Raw genomic sequence first — 21,012 nt, 5'->3', positions numbered from 1 at the left:
ACAAACCGTCCGCATTTCCATGCAGTGCCTCCTTTCTGTGGATTACGTCAAAGGGGTAATCCTGGAGCACCTCGAGCCAGCGGGACAGCTGACCCCAGGGCTGACCAATCCTCAGCGAATATTGCAGGGCCGCGTGGTCGGTTCGGACTGTAAACCGCCTACCGTACAAGTAGGGCCTATACAATTGAACAAAAAAAACTATGGCCAAAAGCTCCCTCCGAGTCACGCAGTATCGCTGTTCCGTCGGAGACAGAACCCGACTGCCGTAGGCTACCACCCTCTCCACCCCGTCGACCACCTGGGCCAGGACTGCCCCAATGCCCATGTCGCTGGCATCGGTGTCAAGCAGAAAGGGCTTCGAGAAATCAGGGTACCCCAAGGGCGGCGCATCCGCCAAGGCCGTGCGAAGCGTCGCAAAAGCAGCCTCCTCCTCCGCACCCCAGTAAAACCTTTGGCCTTTGGCGGAGAGGGCGTGCAGCGGCTTCGCAATCATCGCAAAATCGCGGACAAACCGGCGATAGTACGATGCGAAGCCGACGAAGCTACGCACCTCCGCGACAGATGTGGGAGTCGGCCACGTCTGGACACAAGCCGTTTTCTCCGGGTCCGTGGCGACACCTGACGCACTAACAATGTGTCCCAAATATTTCACCGATGGTTGTAGCAAATGGCATTTCTGGGGTTTAAATTTCAAGCCCGCAGCGCGCACTTTGACGAACACAGCCTCGAGGCGTTGCAAGTGCTCGTCAAACGTACGCCCAAAAACAATAACGTCGTCCAAGTAAATTAAACAAGACTCCCACTGCAGCCCCGCCAAAACCATCTCCATGAGATGCTGGAAGATGGCTGGGGCCGAATGAAGACCCATAGGAAGCCGATTGAACTCGAACAGCCCCTGGGGCATGCGGAACGCTGTCTTGGGTCTAGAGGCTTCATCCAGCGGCAATTGCCAGAAGCCGGAGAGCAAATCTAGAGTCGAAAAGAACCGCGCGCCCGAGAGGGCGTCCAGGGAATCATCCATGCGAGGCAATGGATATGCGTCAGCCACCGAGATCTTGTTCAATTTACAGAAATCAACGCAGAACTGGAGACTCCCGTCCCATTTCTTGACTAGCACAATGGGGGCACCCCAAGGGCTAGTGGAAGGGGAGACGATGTCCGCCGCCAACATTTCGTCGACAGCCGAGCGGACATGCTCCTTTTCCGCAGGGCTAAAGCGGTGGGAATTAAGCCGAATAGGGGCTGAGTCGCCCGTATCTATGTGGTGTTCCAAAAGAGTAGTGCGATCCAGATCAAACTTACTTTGGCTAAACACATCGGTGAACCTCTCGATGAGTTCGCGGAGTTGCTGACGCTCCCCGGTGGACGAGGCATTCTCGTCGGACAACGTGGCGATCCACGATGCGTCGGAGTCCCCCGCACACATCACGCCCGCCACGACTCCTCCATCCGGGGCAGCGCTCTCGGGTGGGGGAGCCGGGGTCGCGTGCGCCAGGACGGCACCGGCCGGGATTACGATCGGCGTGGGCCCCGAATTGAGGACCTGTAGAAAAAGGTCCTGGCCCCCCGACACAGCCGTCAAGGCGCCCACCAATCCCATCGTCCTTGAAAAGTAACTCGACGGGGACAGGAGGATACCTGTCTCCGTGGAGCCCCCTCCGAGCGGTCTGCGCAACCTAAGGGGTACCAAGATTTGTGATGCCGGCGGCACGGTCACCACCGCCCTATTCAAGGCCCGCACACTGGCAACCAAGGGAGACAGGACGGTAGGCGATTGTAGGAATTGCAGCCACATCCCTGACGGCAATTCCACACAGCCCTGGTCAACGAGAATTCAAATTGGCATTCTAGACAAAAAGTCGGTCCCCAAGAGGCATGAAACTGCCAAGGTCTTGGAGACAAAAATAGGCCCGGCCAACTCAATCTCGTCCACCCGAACCAACGCAAAAACTTGGCCCAAAATGCCCAAACTGCTGCCGTTCGCGGCGACACAAGCCCCACGAACTGGCCCTAACGGACCGACGCTGCGGGGTAGGAGCTTGAAAATGGCCTCTGAAATAATGGTGGCAGATGCCCCCGTATCCACCAAGAGGCGAACTCGCACCCCCTGCACGCAACCCGCCAACGCTGAGGAGCTAGCAGCTGCCGCCACCATCCGATGCGCCAGCGCGTTCCAGTGGCGGGTCAGCCTGGGCCATCCAGTAGGTGACAATGGTGGTGCACCCGACCCCTCGAGGACAACCACCTGACGATGAACCCTAGCCCCACTAGATGCATGAGGTGAGGGGGGCGGCCGCGCGGGTGATGCGTCGCGACTCGCCTGGGGCCCTGGGCTCGATGCCGATGAAGGTCCGGGAGGAGTTGGAGCCCCCTTGCTGAAGGCCCCCGGGGCATTCCTACACCCCCGCTCAATGTGGCCCTGCTGACCACAGCGGAAGCAGGTCACCGTGGCAGTGTCCTGCGGGCGGGAAGGTCCTGGCTGCCCCCGCTGCTCCGGACGGCGACCACCCGCCCCCCTCCCACGACGACCCGGCATCACCAGGGCCGCGAGGGTGTCCACACCCTGAGAGGCGGCCTCCTCTTCTGGCGCCGGGATCCCCGCGCACGCCGCCATCTGGGGCTGTTGGCGAAGGGAGAGGTGCGCCTGGATGTTTTCGGCCACCGCCAACGACGTGATCTGGTGACCGCTATTTATGGACAAAGCGATCCCCAGCTCAGGGCCATCGAGTCCAGCGCCCTGCCCTGTATATCAGGGTATGCGGCCTGTGCCAAGGCCAGGAGCGAGCAGCGGAAAACCAATGGAGATTCCCCCACCTCCCGCCGCCGTAGTGAAAACTTCTGGCGTGCCCTGGACGGCGGCTCGAGTACATCGGCCATCCGGAGGTACACTGTCGGAAGCGTAGCCTTATCGGCCGGGGGAATGGACTTGAAGACCTGCATCGCCTTCTCGTCCAGGTAGGTCGGAAGGGCCCCCAACGCCTCCTCCATGGACCAGCCGACCGACATATACGCCGCGTCGAACCGGTCCTGGAAGGCCAACCAGTCGCCCACTTTCGTGACAAACGGCGTGATGTGGGGTAACCGGCGCAGCCCCTGGCCACGCGGTGCGGCGAGGTATGGAAGCCCCCCGACTCCCGCGGGCCACCCTGCAACCACGGCGTGGTGCGGCAGCGTTGCGGCCCCCATAGGCCACGCCGAAGACGTGGCAAGGTGCGGTGGCGCTGCGGCCCCCATAGGCCACGCCGGAGGCGCGGTGGGTGGCGGCAGAGTTGCGGCCCCCATAGGCCACGCCGAAGACGTGGCAAGGTGCGGTGGCGCTGCGGCCCCTGTAGGCCACGCCGGAGATGCAGCGGTATAACACGGCCCCGCGGTGGCCCCTGCGGGCCACCCCGCAGGCGCGGCGACGGATCGATCTGCAGCCGCAGCCACAGCAACCTCCTGCGGCGTGGTGCGGCAGCATTGCGGCCCCCGTGGGCCACGCCGGAGATGCGGCGAGCAGCGACCGTGTTGCGGCCCCCCCGGGCCACGCCGTAGACGCGGCGAGGTGCGGAGGTGCCGCAGCGGCCGCCGCCAACCCCGCCGGCGCGGCGGAATGCGGAGGCGCACTAGCGCCCGTGACCCACCTTGAAGGCGCGACGAGGTGCGGGCCCGTGGTATCCCCAACGGCCAGCCCCGCGGCCCCGCCCGCGACGAGGGCCGGCGGCGCTGCAGCCTCCGTGGGCCACGCCGCAGACGCGGCAATGTGAGGAGGCGCAGTAGCGCCTGCGAGCCACCTCGCAAATGCGGCAGCATATGGATCCGCGGCCCATCCCGCAATTGCGGTGGAATCTGCGGTCCGGCTCGCCGGTACGGCGAGGTGCGGAGCCGCAGCAGTGACATCTGCGGCAGCGACATCTGCGGCAGCCTCCGCGGCCAAGCTCGCAGCCACGGCGAGGTGCGAGTCCGCGGCGGCATCCGCAGCCGCATCCGCGGCCGCCACGGCCGCAACAATGGCTGCCGCTTCCGGCGTCGCAGCGGAAATGACGTCCGCTTGCGGCTCCCCCACCAACATGGCCGCCACTTCCGGCGGCGCATGAAAAATGGCGCCAACTTCCAAATTGGTGGGCGGCAAAGCGGCGGGAATCTGCCGGTGCCACGCGGAATGTGGGCCGGGTGGGTGCGTCCGCGCTCCCATCTCTGTAAGGGCGGCAGTGAGCTGCTCGATCGCCCGCAGGAGCAGCTGCGACCGCTCCTCGGCATCGCCCCCCGCCACCGGCGGTGGTGCGCTGGGACCCCCAGCCGCCGACACCACCTGCCCCGCCGAGTCCATCTCCATAGCGACAGACTGCCCCCGGGCCGCAGCCGGAGCCTCCCCGACGTCGTCAGCACTCTCCCGACGTCCCGCCGGTGGATTCTTATGCCGCCCGTCCGATTTAGGCATAGCGACGGCAGCGTAACCACTCCTGACACCAGTTGTAAAGGAGTTCCCGACGACTCACTCGGAGGCTAAGGTAAGGTAAGGGCTTCCGCCAAAGTTTTATTACAAATCTTTAACAATTCACAGGGGTGAACAACTCCCCAGGGGTTAGGGGTCCCGGGCTAGGTCCCGACACCGCCGGCTGCCCTGTGCTGTCTCCTCTGCCCCGGCCGTGGGATCAACCAACACGGCCGAGCGAGGAGCACAGCCACGTCTAGCCTGGCACTGTGCTCTCCCCTATCCCTACCCTCTTGCCCCTGGCTCCCCGTTCCACCCTTCTCAGACCCTACTCTCCCGCTACGACCCCGCTTACGTCACGGGGTCCCCTTTTTATCCTTCAGGAGCCGTGACGTCACTCTGCTGCCTCGAGCGCATGACGTCACGTCATCGCCCTGGACAGCACAAGTGATGCCACTTCCCCATTCTACTCCTCTACACATGCAAGATATTCTAAACAAAAACCTTAACATTCTATTATGAATAATTATATTTGAAATCGTCCACACAGTACTCCCGGATGCTCATTCATTGATCCATAGGCAATCCTTATAACTTTGTTAACAGAGCAATTAATTCTCATGCCGCGTAACACGAACGTATGGAAAATATGAATAAAGTCCTTAATATTATGTGACGGTATTCATACGAAAAGACAATCAAAAATTATTATTCTCAAAGGCACACATAATGTATTCGTTGTCAAGATTATGCCATTGAAAAGAAAATACAAAAACGTACGACGGAGTTCCTTCGTAACTTAATGGCAGCAGTGTTTTTCACGATTCACTTGATATTTAATGTACCACCTTGGAATGGCAACTATTCTTGAAACCAAAGATAACTTAGAACAACCTTATTGTCGATTCGGGTTCGGCTGACGCAGCTGCAGTTGCAGAACTCGGTCGGTAGATGGCGACCACAGCTCGCTCGCAGCGTGCGTGGTGGTCTCGTCGTCCGGCCCCGTCGCTAAACAGCGACCCTCGCCACTCCGGCGGGCGGCAGAGACTTTTCCGCGTCAATGGCGGTTGATCTCCTGCAGGGGTGCGTTGAGCTGCCAAGCAGGTCTTGCCCGCTTGCTGATGAGCTGTCGGCAAGCAGATGAGCCGAGCTGAGCTAAGCTCAGCCGAGCTGAACCGAGCTCCGATGAGCCGGCCGAACTGTTGAGCTGTTGGTGAGCTGAGCTCCGATGAGCTGAGCCCCGATGGGCCGGCTCCGATGAGCCGACCGAACTCAGCTGAGTTCGGGACGAACTCCCTCGATGAGCTGAGCTCCCCCTGAGCTGAGCTGGCAAGCGGGTCTTGCCCGCTTGCTGACAAGCTGTGGGCAAGCTGATGAGCCGAGCTGAGCTGAGCTCAGCCGAGCTGAACCGAGCTCCGATGAGCCGGCCGAACTGAGTTGAGCTGACGAGCTCCTTGCTGATGAGATGGTGAGCTTAGCTGGTGGGCTCAGCTGAGCTCTCGGCGAACTCAGCTGAGTTCCGGACGAACTGAGTTTTCAATGTTGTAGCGTTCTCTTTAATGCCAAAATCCTTCCTCTTGACTCCTCCCCACAAGGTGGAGCTTCTTTTAATTTACCTGTGTCGTGGTCTGGAGCGCGTGTCCATATGCGCGTCCGTATGTGTCCATCCGTATGTGTGTACTTGTGTGCGCCATCTGTTGTCCTCCTCTTTCCATAAACCACCAAAAGTAAAACAAACAGATGTTAGAAACCGTCTCGAAGGCGTTTATGCAGGTATGGACAAGAAACATTATTCGATACATGATTAACATCCAATTATCTCATGTACGTAGATCGAGCTAGCGCACCCCTAATTCGCACAGTTGGTTACTTACGATGCAAAAGAGGTTCATCTTACGTACATACATTAACATTGATTGACAACCAGGAAACTTTGCATGTACCATAACAGCAAACGGTACGGTTTCTTCTACAGAACATTTAATAAATGATCTGCCAGATGATTAGCTAAATACATCTTCGAAGTGTAATTGTGGGAAATAAACAATTGTTCTTGGCATGTACCTTAATTCGGCATATGACCTATAGAGCAGATATTGCAATAGGATGAATACTGTGGGAAGAAGAACCATATTTACACAACTTTTGCGATGTTTTATTTTCCAGATTATCATCAAGTGTTCCTACAAGTCAAGACGCTGATGATGGTGACCAGACAGACGAGCGAAGTGAAAAACAAGGCAGCATTAAACCAATATCTTCGTATGCAGAAAGTACAAATTCGCAAAGGTAAATCAAAATCATTTCATGTCTACATCACATGCACACTTGATTTTGTAAGGTACTCTTAATTAACAAGCATTGATATGAATTGCGACAATAATTTTAATCATTCCTGTAGGGATGCACAGGTAAATCCTTTTTCCGTGGATTATTTGAGATCATGACATTGACACTCAACTGGTCTATGTAATCAATGTTTCTCCAAATCTACCCTAGATGCGAATGTTTGAACTGAATCTGATCAATTGGCATCATATGTAAATGATTGCTAATGAATATATCTTGTGGCAATGAGACAAAACCATTTGTGCCAACCAGCAGAACTCCAATTTTCCAAGATTGAGCAGCATTTAAACGCTGAGCCCCGATGGGCCGGCTCCGATGAGCCGACCGAACTCAGCTGAGTTCCGGACGAACTCCCCCAATGAGCTGAGCTCTCCCTGAGCTGAGCTCCCCCTGAGCTGGCAAGTGGGTCTTGCCCGCTTGCTGACAAGCTGTCGGCAAGCTCATGAGCCGAGCTGAGCTGAGCTCAGCCGAGCTGAACCGAGCTCCGATGAGCCGGCCGAACTGAGTTGAGCTGACGAGCTCCTTGCTGATGAGATGGTGAGCTTAGCTGGTGGGCTCAGCTGAGCTCTCGGCGAACTCAGCTGAGTTCCGGACGAACTGAGTTTTCAATGTTGTAGCGTTCTCTTTAATGCCAAAATCCTTCCTCTTGACTTCTCCCCACAAGGTGGAGCTTCTTTTAATTTAGCTGTGTCGTGGTCTGGAGCGCGTGTCCATATGCGTGTCCGTATGTGTGTCCATCCGTATGTGTGTCCTTGTGTGCGCCATCTGTTGTCCTCCTCTTTCCATAAACCACCAAAAGTAAAACAAACAGATGTTAGAAACCGTCTCGAAGGCGTTTATGCAGGTATGGACAAGAAACATTATTCGATACATGATTAACATCCGATTATCTCATGTACGTAGATCGAGCTAGCGCACCCCTAATTCGCACAGTTGGTTACTTACGATGCAAAAGAAGTTCATCTTACGTACATACATTAACATTGATTGACAACCAGGAAACTTTGCATGTACCATAACAGCAAACGGTACGGTTTCTTCTACAGAACATTTAATAAAAGATCTGCCAGATGATTAGCTAAATACATCTTCGAAGTATAATTGTGGGAAATAAACAATTGTTCTTGGCATGTACCTTTATTCGGCATATGACCTATAGAGCAGATATTGCAATAGGATGAATACTGTGGGAAGAAGAACCATATTTACACAACTTTTGCGATGTTTTATTTTCCAGATTATCATCAAGTGTTCCTACAAGTCAAGACGCTGATGATGGTGACCAGACAGACGAGCGAAGTGAAAAACAAGGCAGCATTAAACCAATATCTTCGTATGCAGAAAGTACAAATTCGCAAAGGTAAATCAAAATCATTTCATGTCTACATCACATGCACACTTGATTTTGTAAGGTACTCTTAATTAACAAGCATTGATATGAATTGCGACAATAATTTTAATCATTCCTGTAGGGATGCACAGGTAAATCCTTTTTCCGTGGATTATTTGAGATCATGACATTGACACTCAACTGGTCTATGTAATCAATGTTTCTCCAAATCTACCCTAGATGCGAATGTTTGAACTGAATCTGATCAATTGGCATCATATGTAAATGATTGCTAATGAATATATCTTGTGGCAATGATACAAAACCATTTGTGCCAACCAGCAGAACTCCAATTTTCCAAGATTGAGCAGCATTTAAACGCTGAGCCCCGATGGGCTGGCTCCGATGAGCCGACCGAACTCAGCTGAGTTCCGGACGAACTCCCCCAATGAGCTGAGCTCTCCCTGAGCTGAGCTCCCCCTGAGCTGGCAAGTGGGTCTTGCCCGCTTGCTGACAAGCTGTCGGCAAGCTCATGAGCCGAGCTGAGCTGAGCTCAGCCGAGCTGAACCGAGCTCCGATGAGCCGGCCGAACTGAGTTGAGCTGACGAGCTCCTTGCTGATGAGATGGTGAGCTTAGCTGGTGGGCTCAGCTGAGCTCTCGGCGAACTCAGCTGAGTTCCGGACGAACTGAGTTTTCAATGTTGTAGCGTTCTCTTTAATGCCAAAATCCTTCCTCTTGACTTCTCCCCACAAGGTGGAGCTTCTTTTAATTTAGCTGTGTCGTGGTCTGGAGCGCGTGTCCATATGCGCGTCCGTATGTGTGTCCATCCGTATGTGTGTCCTTGTGTGCGCCATCTGTTGTCCTCCTCTTTCCATAAACCACCAAAAGTAAAACAAACAGATGTTAGAAACCGTCTCGAAGGCGTTTATGCAGGTATGGACAAGAAACATTATTCGATACATGATTAACATCCGATTATCTCATGTACGTAGATCGAGCTAGCGCACCCCTAATTCGCACAGTTGGTTACTTACGATGCAAAAGAAGTTCATCTTACGTACATACATTAACATTGATTGACAACCAGGAAACTTTGCATGTACCATAACAGCAAACGGTACGGTTTCTTCTACAGAACATTTAATAAAAGATCTGCCAGATGATTAGCTAAATACATCTTCGAAGTGTAATTGTGGGAAATAAACAATTGTTCTTGGCATGTACCTTAATTCGGCATATGACCTATAGAGCAGATATTGCAATAGGATGAATACTGTGGGAAGAAGAACCATATTTACACAACTTTTGCGATGTTTTATTTTCCAGATTATCATCAAGTGTTCCTACAAGTCAAGACGCTGATGATGGTGACCAGACAGACGAGCGAAGTGAAAAACAAGGCAGCATTAAACCAATATCTTCGTATGCAGAAAGTACAAATTCGCAAAGGTAAATCAAAATCATTTCATGTCTACATCACATGCACACTTGATTTTGTAAGGTACTCTTAATTAACAAGCATTGATATGAATTGCGACAATAATTTTAATCATTCCTGTAGGGATGCACAGGTAAATCCTTTTTCCGTGGATTATTTGAGATCATGACATTGACACTCAACTGCTCTATGTAATCAATGTTTCTCCAAATCTACCCTAGATGCGAATGTTTGAACTGAATCTGATCAATTGGCATCATATGTAAATGATTGCTAATGAATATATCTTGTGGCAATGAGACAAAACCATTTGTGCCAACCAGCAGAACTCCAATTTTCCAAGATTGAGCAGCATTTAAACGCTGAGCCCCGATGGGCTGGCTCCGATGAGCCGACCGAACTCAGCTGAGTTCCAGACGAACTCCCCCAATGAGCTGAGCTCTCCCTGAGCTGAGCTCCCCCTGAGCTGGCAAGTGGGTCTTGCCCGCTTGCTGACAAGCTGTCGGCAAGCTCATGAGCCGAGCTGAGCTGAGCTCAGCCGAGCTGAACCGAGCTCCGATGAGCCGGCCGAACTGAGTTGAGCTGACGAGCTCCTTGCTGATGAGATGGTGAGCTTAGCTGGTGGGCTCAGCTGAGCTCTCGGCGAACTCAGCTGAGTTCCGGACGAACTGAGTTTTCAATGTTGTAGCGTTCTCTGTAATGCCAAAATCCTTCCTCTTGACTTCTCCCCACAAGGTGGAGCTTCTTTTAATTTAGCTGTGTCGTGGTCTGGAGCGCGTGTCCATATGCGCGTCCGTATGTGTGTCCATCCGTATGTGTGTCCTTGTGTGCGCCATCTGTTGTCCTCCTCTTTCCATAAACCACCAAAAGTAAAACAAACAGATGTTAGAAACCGTCTCGAAGGCGTTTATGCAGGTATGGACAAGAAACATTATTCGATACATGATTAACATCCGATTATCTCATGTACGTAGATCGAGCTAGCGCACCCCCAATTCGCACAGTTGGTTACTTACGATGCAAAATAAGTTCATCTTACGTACATACATTAACATTGATTGACAACCAGGAAACTTTGCATGTACCATAACAGCAAACGGTACGGTTTCTTCTACAGAACATTTAATAAAGGATCTGCCAGATGATTAGCTAAATACATCTTCGAAGTGTAATTGTGGGAAATAAACAATTGTTCTTGGCATGTACCTTAATTCGGCATATGCCCTATAGAGCAGATATTGCAATAGGATGAATACTGTGGGAAGAAGAGCCATATTTACACAACTTTTGCGATGTTTTATTTTCCAGATTATCATCAAGTGTTCCTACAAGTCAAGACGCTGATGATGGTGACCAGACAGACGAGCGAAGTGAAAAACAAGGCAGCATTAAACCAATATCTTCGTATGCAGAAAGTACAAATTCGCAAAGGTAAATCAAAATCATTTCATGTCTACATCACATGCACACTTGATTTTGTAAGGTACTCTTAATTAACAAGCATTGATATGAATTGCGACAATAATTTAAATACCTGTAGGGATGCACATGTAAATCCTTTTTCCGTGGATTTTTTTAGATAATGACATTGACACTCAACTGGTCTATGTAATCAATGTTTCTCCAAATCCACCCTAGATGCGAATGTTTGAACTGAATCTGATCAATTGGCATCATATGTAAATGATTGCTAATGAATATATCTTGTGGCAATGAGACAAAACCATTTGTGCCAACCAGCAGAACTCCAATTTTGCAAGATTGAGCAGCATTTAAACTCTTTGTTTTTTTCGGTACAGTCACGTAGGTAAACATTTAAAATAAATTAAATTACGACGTTTCGGGCGCAACACAAGCATCCTTCTTCAGGTGGGGACAACGTAGCCAAAGCACAAACGCTTCAGTGTGTCTCAGAGATGGTTGTGACGAGGGATTTTATAGTCGCGGGGGGATGGGGGGAGGGGGCATGGTGAGTGTGGGGGCGAGGTGTGGGGTGGTAGGTAGCGTTGTGTACTCCGTGCAACGATTGGAGTTCTAACTGAGGCTTTGTAATGTAGATGGTGGAAGTAGATAAGCCGCCTTTTGTTATGCTGCCGGGTAAATTAGTAACGCATAGAGTTCAAACTGAAATGTGCAGGCTAAAAAACGTGTGGTAATGTGGGGTAACAGACTGGGAGTATGGATATGTTTATAAAATTAAATCTAAACTAGCTTTATCGCAGTGTATAGGATAATATACAATGTTGTTTAGATTGGAAGGTATAACATTGTAATGTATAGTAGTCTAGTTTATAACATAGTTGTAACGCAATACAGGACAGAGCAGCACATCGTGGCTGTTCCTCCCCCCTCCTCCGTTCCGAGCATAGATGGACTCGCCCGTCTGAACAAAGCTCGTCGCTTTCCGTGGTGCTAACGTTGAAAATAAAAAAAACCGCCACCCATTTTTTTATCGACATAGAATTGTAATGTATAACGTCTTATTGTTAGTAGCTCAGCTGATTGGAGAGTATATTGAGTTTATTGATAACATTGATGTAGTTTTTATTTTAGTTTTTTATCAGTTTACTATATGGTATTCATTCTATAGTGTAGTGCAGTGGTTCTTAACCTTGTTGGAGGTACCGAACCCCACCAGTTTCATATGCGCATTCACCGAACCCCTCTTTAGTGAAAAATAAAATGTGATTTTTTTCAAATTCAAGACATAGATATGTTTTTTACTGGTACACAAAATGAGCCATGCATGAACATTACCTTGTTCAAAGAATAAAACCAACACAATGCATAAACTCACAACAAATTACATACCTGGAAATCAATGTGACTTCTGCTGTTGCCTTTGAGAGATCAGTTCAGATATGCGTGGCTTCACCTTGGCAAGTGCCACTCTCATGTCATTTTCACAGCAAAGTCTGTTCCTTTTCTTCGTTTTTATGTCCAGCATCCTCGAAAAAGATTGCTCACAAAGATATGTTGTAACAAATGGTATAAAAAAATCCAGGGCTTTCTTAGCAATAACTGGATACTTGTTCATTTGTCGACACCAAAACGTTGAGAGCGTTGTTGTTCTGAAGAGTTGCTGTTGAACCTGGCTCTGCTGAATTTCAATGATTTCGTCGAGGAATTCATCATTGACATCCATGATATTGACTCCACCACCCTGCATCTGCTGATTGAGATGATTGAGAGCTGCGAATATATCAGCCATGTACGCTAAAATGAGAATGAACTCAGGATTTTTGAAGCAATCTGCATGGCAGTGTTGGTGCTCTTGCAAAAACAGGGCTAATTCCACACGCATGGCAAAAACACGATTCAGCACCTGTCCCCGGGATAACCACCGAATATTAGAATGGAGCAGAAGTACCTCAAATTCAGAGCCCATTTCTTTACACAGCTCACTGAAGATGCGGTGCCTCAGAGCACTTTTTCGCACATAGTTCACACATTCCACCACAGTTTTTAATACTTCTGCCATTTTTGGAGGTAAGGTTTTTGTTGCCAACGCATGCCTGTGCAGAATACAATGCGTCACAATGATGTGTGGTGCATCGGCCTTTACTAGCGCACCAAAACCAGACTTTCTTCCCAGCATGACTGGAGCTCCGTCCGTACAAACTGCAGAAACCATATCCCATGAAAGATTGTTGTCTCTGAAGAAGTCATCCACAAGCTTCTTCACATCGGCTGCCTTCGTTGTTGTTGTAAGAGGCTTACAAAATAAAAACTCTTCTTTTATCATGTCGTCTTTCACATAGCGTACAAAAACAGCAAGCTGGCTTAGATCAGAAACGTCTGTGGTTTCGTCGAGTTGAAGGCTGAATTTTGCCGGGCTTGAAATCAGATCCGCGACTACTTGAGCCAAGATGTCTTTACTCATGTCTTCTATTCTGTCACTGACGGTGTCATTTGAAAGGGGAATTTGGGATAATTTACCTTCGGCCGCTGTTCCGAGTATCAGATTCGCCATCTTTAATGCAGCTGGTTTCACAAGTGTTTCACCAATGGTGTGTGGCTTGCCCTGCTTTGCGATCAGGTAAGCAACTTCGTACGATGCTGTCAGGATCGGTTTGTTAACAGGTACAAATCCAAGAGCAGGCAGAGTGGCCCTTTCATCGAATCTGGCTCTCTTCACCCTGAATTCAGCAAGTGTTGTGTTCTTGTATTCCCCGTCTCCATGCAGCTTCAAGAAGTGTTCCTTTAGTTTTGCCGGTGCAAGACTAGAGTTGCTCAACTTGGCGTTGCAAATCATGCAGATAGGACGCTCACTCCCATCATGTTCCATGATACATGAGAATCCAAGTTGTACATATTCGTCCGACCACTTTCTTCTTTTGCCCGACATAGTTAGTATGGATAAAATATTAAAGAAATCACACGACGTACGACAACAACAGTCACACGTTGACTACTGAGTACGCACTAAATTCCCCGCAGCGCTGATTGGCCAAGCAGTGTAGCATGATCATCTGCAGCCAGTGATGGCCAAGCGGGCCGTGTGTGTCATCACAAATTTACACAATAATTCAAGTGTATCCGGACCTCTGTGGCGGGGGCTCTGCCGAACCCCTGAGATCGACTCACCGAACCCCTGGGGATCGATCGAACCCAGGTTAAGAACCACTGGTGTAGTGTATACCCAGTTACTTTATGTTAATATCTCAACTTATTGAAGAACATAGAGTACATTTATTATATTGATGTAGTTTATACTTAGTTTTTTCACATCGGTTTATTGTATGATAGTTGGGTAGTTGCATCTTCTTGGAAAGAACCAAGAAGATGAATCCCTGCAGTCACGAAAGCTTGAAATCGAAATTTAACTTGTAGGCAGTGATGACAAAACTCTGCTTAACACTATTACCAATATGCTCTCAGCATCTCGTCTATGATCAGACATTAAATGTTTTAAAATCACATTCAACCCAACCCTTGGACATACACAAAGCCGAATTACATGATGGCCTGATCATTTGTATTCCATTTTGAAGTTCAAATGATCAAACAACACCTGAAACAAAACAATGGCGTGTGTCTCTAAAGTTTAAACTACACACTTTCCTATTTAAAGCTTTCGTGACTGCAAGGATTCATCTTCTTTGGTTCTTTCGGTAAAGTCACCATGTAGAATGAGAATAAAATAATAAATTGATAAAATAAAATAACACAATAATATTCTCACGACGTTTCGGCCACAACACAAGCGGCCTTCATCAGGTGAAGGGACGAGACTGTCTGGTAGGCCGCTTGTGTTGTGGCCGAAACGTCGTGAGAATATTATTGTGTTATTTTATCAATTTATTATTTTATTCTCATTCTACGTGACTTTACCGAAATAATCAAAGAAGATACACACGTTCCTGTCTGTTGGGTATTGTGAAGGAGAGAACAAGACCTAAATATGTGTAATGATATGCGTTTTTAGTCATAAGAATTGTGATCAATTTAGTAGAATTATCTGATTACCACATTTGCTATTAAACAAAAATGAATGTGATATCCAATGTTGTATTGTAATGTGACGTGTTTATTTTTCAGTGTTCTCGGACGGAATAGAGGAGGCCGCATATTGGAAGAAAGCGAGCTGCATAGTAATCAAGACACGGTTGAAAAAATTGTCTCTTCAAAAGTTATATTTCAGACTATTATGAAGAAACTCAATTTGGACAAGTTTTACCCCCAAAAAATATCAATTAACCATGTTTTGAGCATAACTGGCTATGAGGAATATCCCAAATCTCTCGAGGAAATTTCAAAACATTTCCTAAATAATATAATGAGGGCAAATCCCAAGGCAAGAACCACAGAAAATGGCAAGTGTAGAATGGAATATGCAGATCCAAGTGATGACGATTTAATAAATCCACTGGACATGATAACTGCGGTTTTTCTCTGCGCTGACAGCTTCTTACAGCAGGTGCTTATGCAGAAGATGGCCCAGTGTCAGTTTGCCTTGCCTCTCTTACTGCCCGATTCGGGAAAAGGTGACGTCACATTTATGTTGTGGGCCATGAGGCAAATTGTAAAAAACTGGAAATTACAGAAAAATGCATCCAGTATGGAGGAGTCATTAGTCAGCATACAAATGCCTTTCATTTCATTCATTCGGGTTGGAGAGTGCAGTGTCTCAAAATCAAAATTGTTAAATTCAATTCTTAGCAATGACAATCACGATTTATTTGTTCATCGAGACGTGGAATGTGGTGATATCCCACGAAAATGTTCTGATGGTCTAGTTGAAATGGCTATGTTCTGTCCTTGTGGGAAATCAAATATAGATGTTTTCGAAAAAGCCTTCGGCATTTTAAATCTCCGTGGTGATGCCCGGGATCACTTAGATCAGCTTAAGTTTTTAAAAGCAATCTCAAATGCCATGTTCATTGTCATTGACGGAAAAGTAGATGGAGAAGAAATGTCTATTCTTGCCGATTCGAAGGCTCAGTTGTTTATAATTACAAACCAGAAAGAAAATAGCAGAAGCAGCAATACAAAAGCATTCACCGACACTTTGTCTCAGCTGAAAATTAAGGCAACATTTATTGAGAAAGGGCGACACAATGACACAGCATTTACTAAAAAACTACGTTCTGATATTACAATTTTTTTACAATCTACTGAAAACCACGAGACATTAGAACGCATGGTTGACGTTGTTGGAAAGCTAAATATTAGAATCGATGAACGTAAAAGTAAATGCATTGAAAGCAAAGATAAAGTCAACAGCATCATGAATATCATAGAAAAATCTCGCGTGAAAGAAAGTAAACAACGATATCTCCCTTTACAAGGAGATCTGTGGCACAATTGGGCAGAGACAAACAAAGAACAGAGTCGAGTGAAACATATCGGACGTGAGAATTTTGAGGACTATATTATTGCAAATAAAAACAAACAAACCGACATTCGCAAACAACAGAAAGAAATTGGTTTTTCAGATGTCATGAAAATGTTTGTTGATTTAATATTGAACGAGTCAATAGAAATGAAAATGTTTGTTCTTCAGTGGATGCAATTAAAACTAAATAATCTATCCAGAGTTACATTTTCCAAGTTAAGAGATGATTACAAAAAAATATATGTTCATCTCGATGTTGATTCAAAAATTAATGCAAAGAAATTGGAAGAAATTGAAGAATTAATGTCGTCCAGTTCATTGGGACTGGAACACTTCATACGGGAAATTGGGCAGTTTTACGAAGCAACTAAAGCAGTTCAGAAATATGCAGTGCCCAATACCAAAGAATCTGCCTACCGCAAGGCACTGACACTCCCAGCTGTTGCTGCGGAGTTGTTCTTGGAGGGGTTTCCCTTGGAGCTAATGGATGGTGACGTTGGCTGTATTCCCATTGACTGGGTGACCGACGTGCTTAAGGAAGTGAGGGCTACGCTTGGCCGAGATCCCCGCGTGTTCGTACTGACCGTGCTGGGGGTGCAGAGCACAGGCAAGTCCACGCTTCTCAACACCATGTTTGGGCTGCAGTTCACAGTGAGCAGTGGCCGCTGCACACGCGGCGCTTTCATGCAGCTCATCAGCATTGAGGATCACCTGAAACAAGAACTTGAGTGTGACTTCATCCTGGTGATTGACACAGAAGGGCTGAAAGCCCCTGAGCTGGCAACACTTCACGACAGCTACGAGCACGACAATGAGCTGGCCACGGTTGTTATTGGTTTGAGTGATGTCACGCTCATTAATCTGGCAATGGAGAATGTAGAAGAAATGAAGGACGTTCTGCAAATCGTCGTCCACGCATTTCTACGAATGACGGAAGTTGGCAAAAAAACAAAGTGCCTATTTGTGCATCAGAATTCTGGCGATGTCGCTGCTTCTGATAAGAACATGAGAGACAAGAAATGTCTTATTAATCAGCTGAATGCCATGACGGTGGCAGCTGCAAGAATGGAGCACAAGGAGTCCACTTACAGTAAATTCACGGACGTCATGGAGCACGACGTGAGTCAGGACAACTGGTACATACCTGGTCTCTGGCATGGAACCCCTCCAATGGCTTCAGTCAGTGCTGCATACAGCGATCAGGTTTTTCAACTCAAGCAGCACCTGATAGACCATCTTAAAAAGAGACCAAAAACACAGAGAGCTTCAACACTAAAAGATTTCAGCACTTGGATAGGAAGCATCTGGGAAGCAGTGAAGAAAGAGAACTTTATTTTTAGTTTCAAAAACAGCTTGGTTGCCGATGCTTACAACCAACTGTGCATTCAGTATACTGGCTGGGAATGGGAATTTCGTAATGACATTATTTCTTGGACACAAGAGCAAAATAATTACATAAATAGTGTTAAATATGATCATCTTCATAACCATTTTCAACAGTTGGAATGTGAATTAAGTAATGAGATTTTAAAAGGAAAAGCCACCTTACAGAGCAAAATAAAAAGTCACTTTGAAAACAAAAGCCAAAATGTGCATTTAGTTGAGAAATACAAGGAAGACTTTAACATCAGCGCAAAACAACTGTGCGTGAAGTTACAAGAGGAAGCCTTGAATAAATTCCTGGAGTTGGTTTGTAGGAGACAGTCTGGACACTCCATTGAAGAACTTGAAACGCAGAGTAAAAAGATAATTGGATCGGAAGTCTGTAAACTCCTTCAGCGCTGCAAAGATGATGATGTGAAATTAAATGAAATACGTCTAAACAAAGAGTTTAACGACATGTGGTCAAACGTGGTTACACACCTTCCAAAAATTAATTTGACAAAACACGACGTTTACAGCGATATGGTGACATCACTGCGTGACATTAAATTAGAACATGCGTCAGCTGTCAGCCATCTTTTGTGTAAGTTTGGAAGCCCTGCAACATATTTTGAAAAAAATCGCAACAAAATATTTCAACTAAACCCAGAGCACTTCATTAAAGACTTATCTAAACTTAAACCGATTTTCAATATATTCACAAAGAATAACGATGCAACTATGAAGGAGTTGACCAACATTTCACATATGATTATCGAAAGCAGCAATAGGTATATTAAGGAAAAAATAAAAATGAATGATTATTGCTCATCCTATAATAACGATCTTCTGCAACACATCCATAAAGAACTGGAACAACAGCAGAATCAAATATTTACCAAAGACTTTTCAAGGGACATTACTGTATTCATTTGTTTTAAAGCCATAGTAATTTGGCAAAAAGCACACGACATTTCTTTTGAAAACAACAATCCAACTACTAAGATTAATAATATTAAGAATAAATTTTTTGTTATTTTTAAGGAACTATGTCGTCAAGGTGATGACAATATTAAACATGCAAAGACATTTTGTGATGGGTGCCTGAAGCCGTCTCTACTGGAGGCTGTCGACAACAAATTGGGGATGGATATTGCGACGAATGTGAAGAGCGATAGCGGTGGCCCAACGTTTTCGAGCCGAAAACACCTTCAGCTAGCCATGTATCTTCATTTGTTGGATGAAGACAACTTTGAAACTCACTACAGATACATAAACAAATATGCAGATTTTACAAAGGAATGGATAATGGCTGAGGTCATAAATCACTGCCAGAGAGAGAATGGGTCACACTCTCAGATGTACCATCTCTCAAGCGCCATTTTGAGCAATCTGATTAATGAAGTGAAGAAATCTGTGGACTTTGTGACCAAAACTATAACCACTCCGACCACACTTTTGGAATTCGCAGACAGCTTGGGCGAGTGTCTACTCAAGCACATTATTATCAATAAAGATGTCATTGACGTAGTTGGGTCTTTATCCTTCAAAGACAAAGAAAGTGTCAAACAATTTTCGGAAGAGCTCAAGAGTTCTCTGGACTCTGCTGAAGAAGAAATGTTACAAGGGTTCAGTGTCGCCAGTGACACCGAGTGCGAGGCGTGGTTGAGTCGTCTCAGTGTGCAGCCGCACATAGAGCTCTACAAGAGCCTGGCTGGCTGTGAGAAGCAGTGTCCTTTCTGTAGGGTCCCTTGTGACCAGGGAGGTGGTGGACATGAGACACACTCTGCGGAGCTGCATTATCCTCAAGGCCTTAATGGTGTTAGTATAATTACTAACGACAAGTTGGTAGCTGAAGTTTGCACAACAGATGTTGCTGGCAATAGGGATTTTAAAAGTTCAGCTACAAATGACCAATGGGTTCCCTACAAGGAATACCGCACTATCAACGATTACTTTGCCTCCTGGAGCATTCAGCCAGACACCAGCCTAGAGGCCACGACTTTCTGGAAGGTCGTATTCTGCAAATACAATCGCAATTTTGCTGAAAGACATCATGTTTCACCAGCAGATATTCCTAATGCATGGAAAGAGATCGATACCGATGAAAATAAGATGAAAGAAGACTTGATAAAATCATTCGCATTAACATTGTGAAAGCAGTAGCTAATTAAAAATATTAATCATAGTCATCACCCATCATCATTTACATTGCAAAGACCCCCACCACCCCCCCCCCGACCCCCCACACCGCCTCATTCACGCCCGTGCCTGTCCAAGTTGTCGCTGTGCCCACTCCTTATGGCCCCGTAGAATTCTATCGTTCTAGCACACCTATCTTTGTTAGCGTATGTTGTTTTTGGGTGCGGTTGCTGTTATTAGTTTACTTATAAATACAATTTATATTGTTGATCATCGCAAGATATTACTATTATCGTTATGGGTTAAGGGCATGACAATTAGCCTACAGCAGTGTCTTAAAGGAATGGCCACGAGAAAAAAGTGGTTTCAAATCTTCAAACTTAATCTTTTTAAGAATCCATCATTTTGGTTATACTATGTTCTTTTTCAGGTCATTGTCTGGAACTTTAAGGTTTTTTTTGTTATCTACATTTAGGCTGTGCTAAGGGTGATGTTATTTGAATCTGTCTTTAATAACACAGTTCTTATACCTGTGTTTATTATGTTTGTAATCAAGTGGTGTTGCTTGTAATCCCATGTGTGCCTAATAAATCCAGAATGTAATCACTCATTCCTCAGAGTGCTACTGAATGTCTGTGGTTTCAATATTTAAAAAATCTCCCAAGTATCACAGTAGGCATCTGTTTAGTTTTGAGAACAAGGTCCTGAAAACGTCGTGACCTTCATTTCCAGGTCATCCGATTACTATGGTTGGCTACGTACGATGTGAAAGAAGTTTAACATACATACGTCAATCTCCAATTAAAACTATTTCTATAACATGCAGATTACATTTTAAATAATATAATAAAGAAAGACAATTTGTAAAATAAAAACATGCTGATAAAACAAACTGCATAATGGATGTAGCTGGTAGTTTTATGTAAAAATAAAACAGTATACGAGAACGTACATTTTTTGTACTCCTTTGGAAGTTATGGTTTGTTCTCCTGCTCTTCACGTTCAAGTTTCATGTATTAGGTATAGCCCTGTGAGCCATGCGGCTCTTAAGTCGGGTGCAACCACAACAAACTAAACATGAACAGAGAAACATCTTAAAGCGACGACGCGCAACAGAAACATCCTGGATAAACCAGCA

The 21,012-nt window shown here is 46.8% G+C and overlaps 1 protein-coding gene across 2 annotated transcripts in view; it reads left to right on the top strand.

Annotated features, from left to right (window-relative positions):
* LOC116956551 (interferon-induced very large GTPase 1-like) overlaps window positions 1-20,464 on the top strand; it is an 85,736-nt gene extending 65,272 nt beyond the window's left edge. For both annotated transcript variants that reach the window (XM_032978245.2, XM_076054378.1), the window contains exons 8-12: window positions 6,581-6,703; window positions 8,001-8,123; window positions 9,421-9,543; window positions 10,841-10,963; window positions 15,074-20,464. In XM_032978245.2, the coding sequence (XP_032834136.2) occupies window positions 6,581-6,703; window positions 8,001-8,123; window positions 9,421-9,543; window positions 10,841-10,963; window positions 15,074-19,889 (5,308 nt within the window). In that variant the 3' untranslated portion in view covers window positions 19,890-20,464. The remainder of the gene's footprint in view (window positions 1-6,580; window positions 6,704-8,000; window positions 8,124-9,420; window positions 9,544-10,840; window positions 10,964-15,073) is intronic.
* Window positions 20,465-21,012: the final 548 nt, after the last annotated feature.

Source organism: Petromyzon marinus, chromosome 66 (assembly GCF_048934315.1).
Source record: "Petromyzon marinus isolate PM22_M1 ecotype Great Lakes invasive population chromosome 66, UKy_Petmar_22M1.pri1.0, whole genome shotgun sequence".
NCBI lineage: Eukaryota > Metazoa > Chordata > Hyperoartia > Petromyzontiformes > Petromyzontidae > Petromyzon > Petromyzon marinus.
This window is presented reverse-complemented; position numbering and strand designations above follow the sequence as displayed.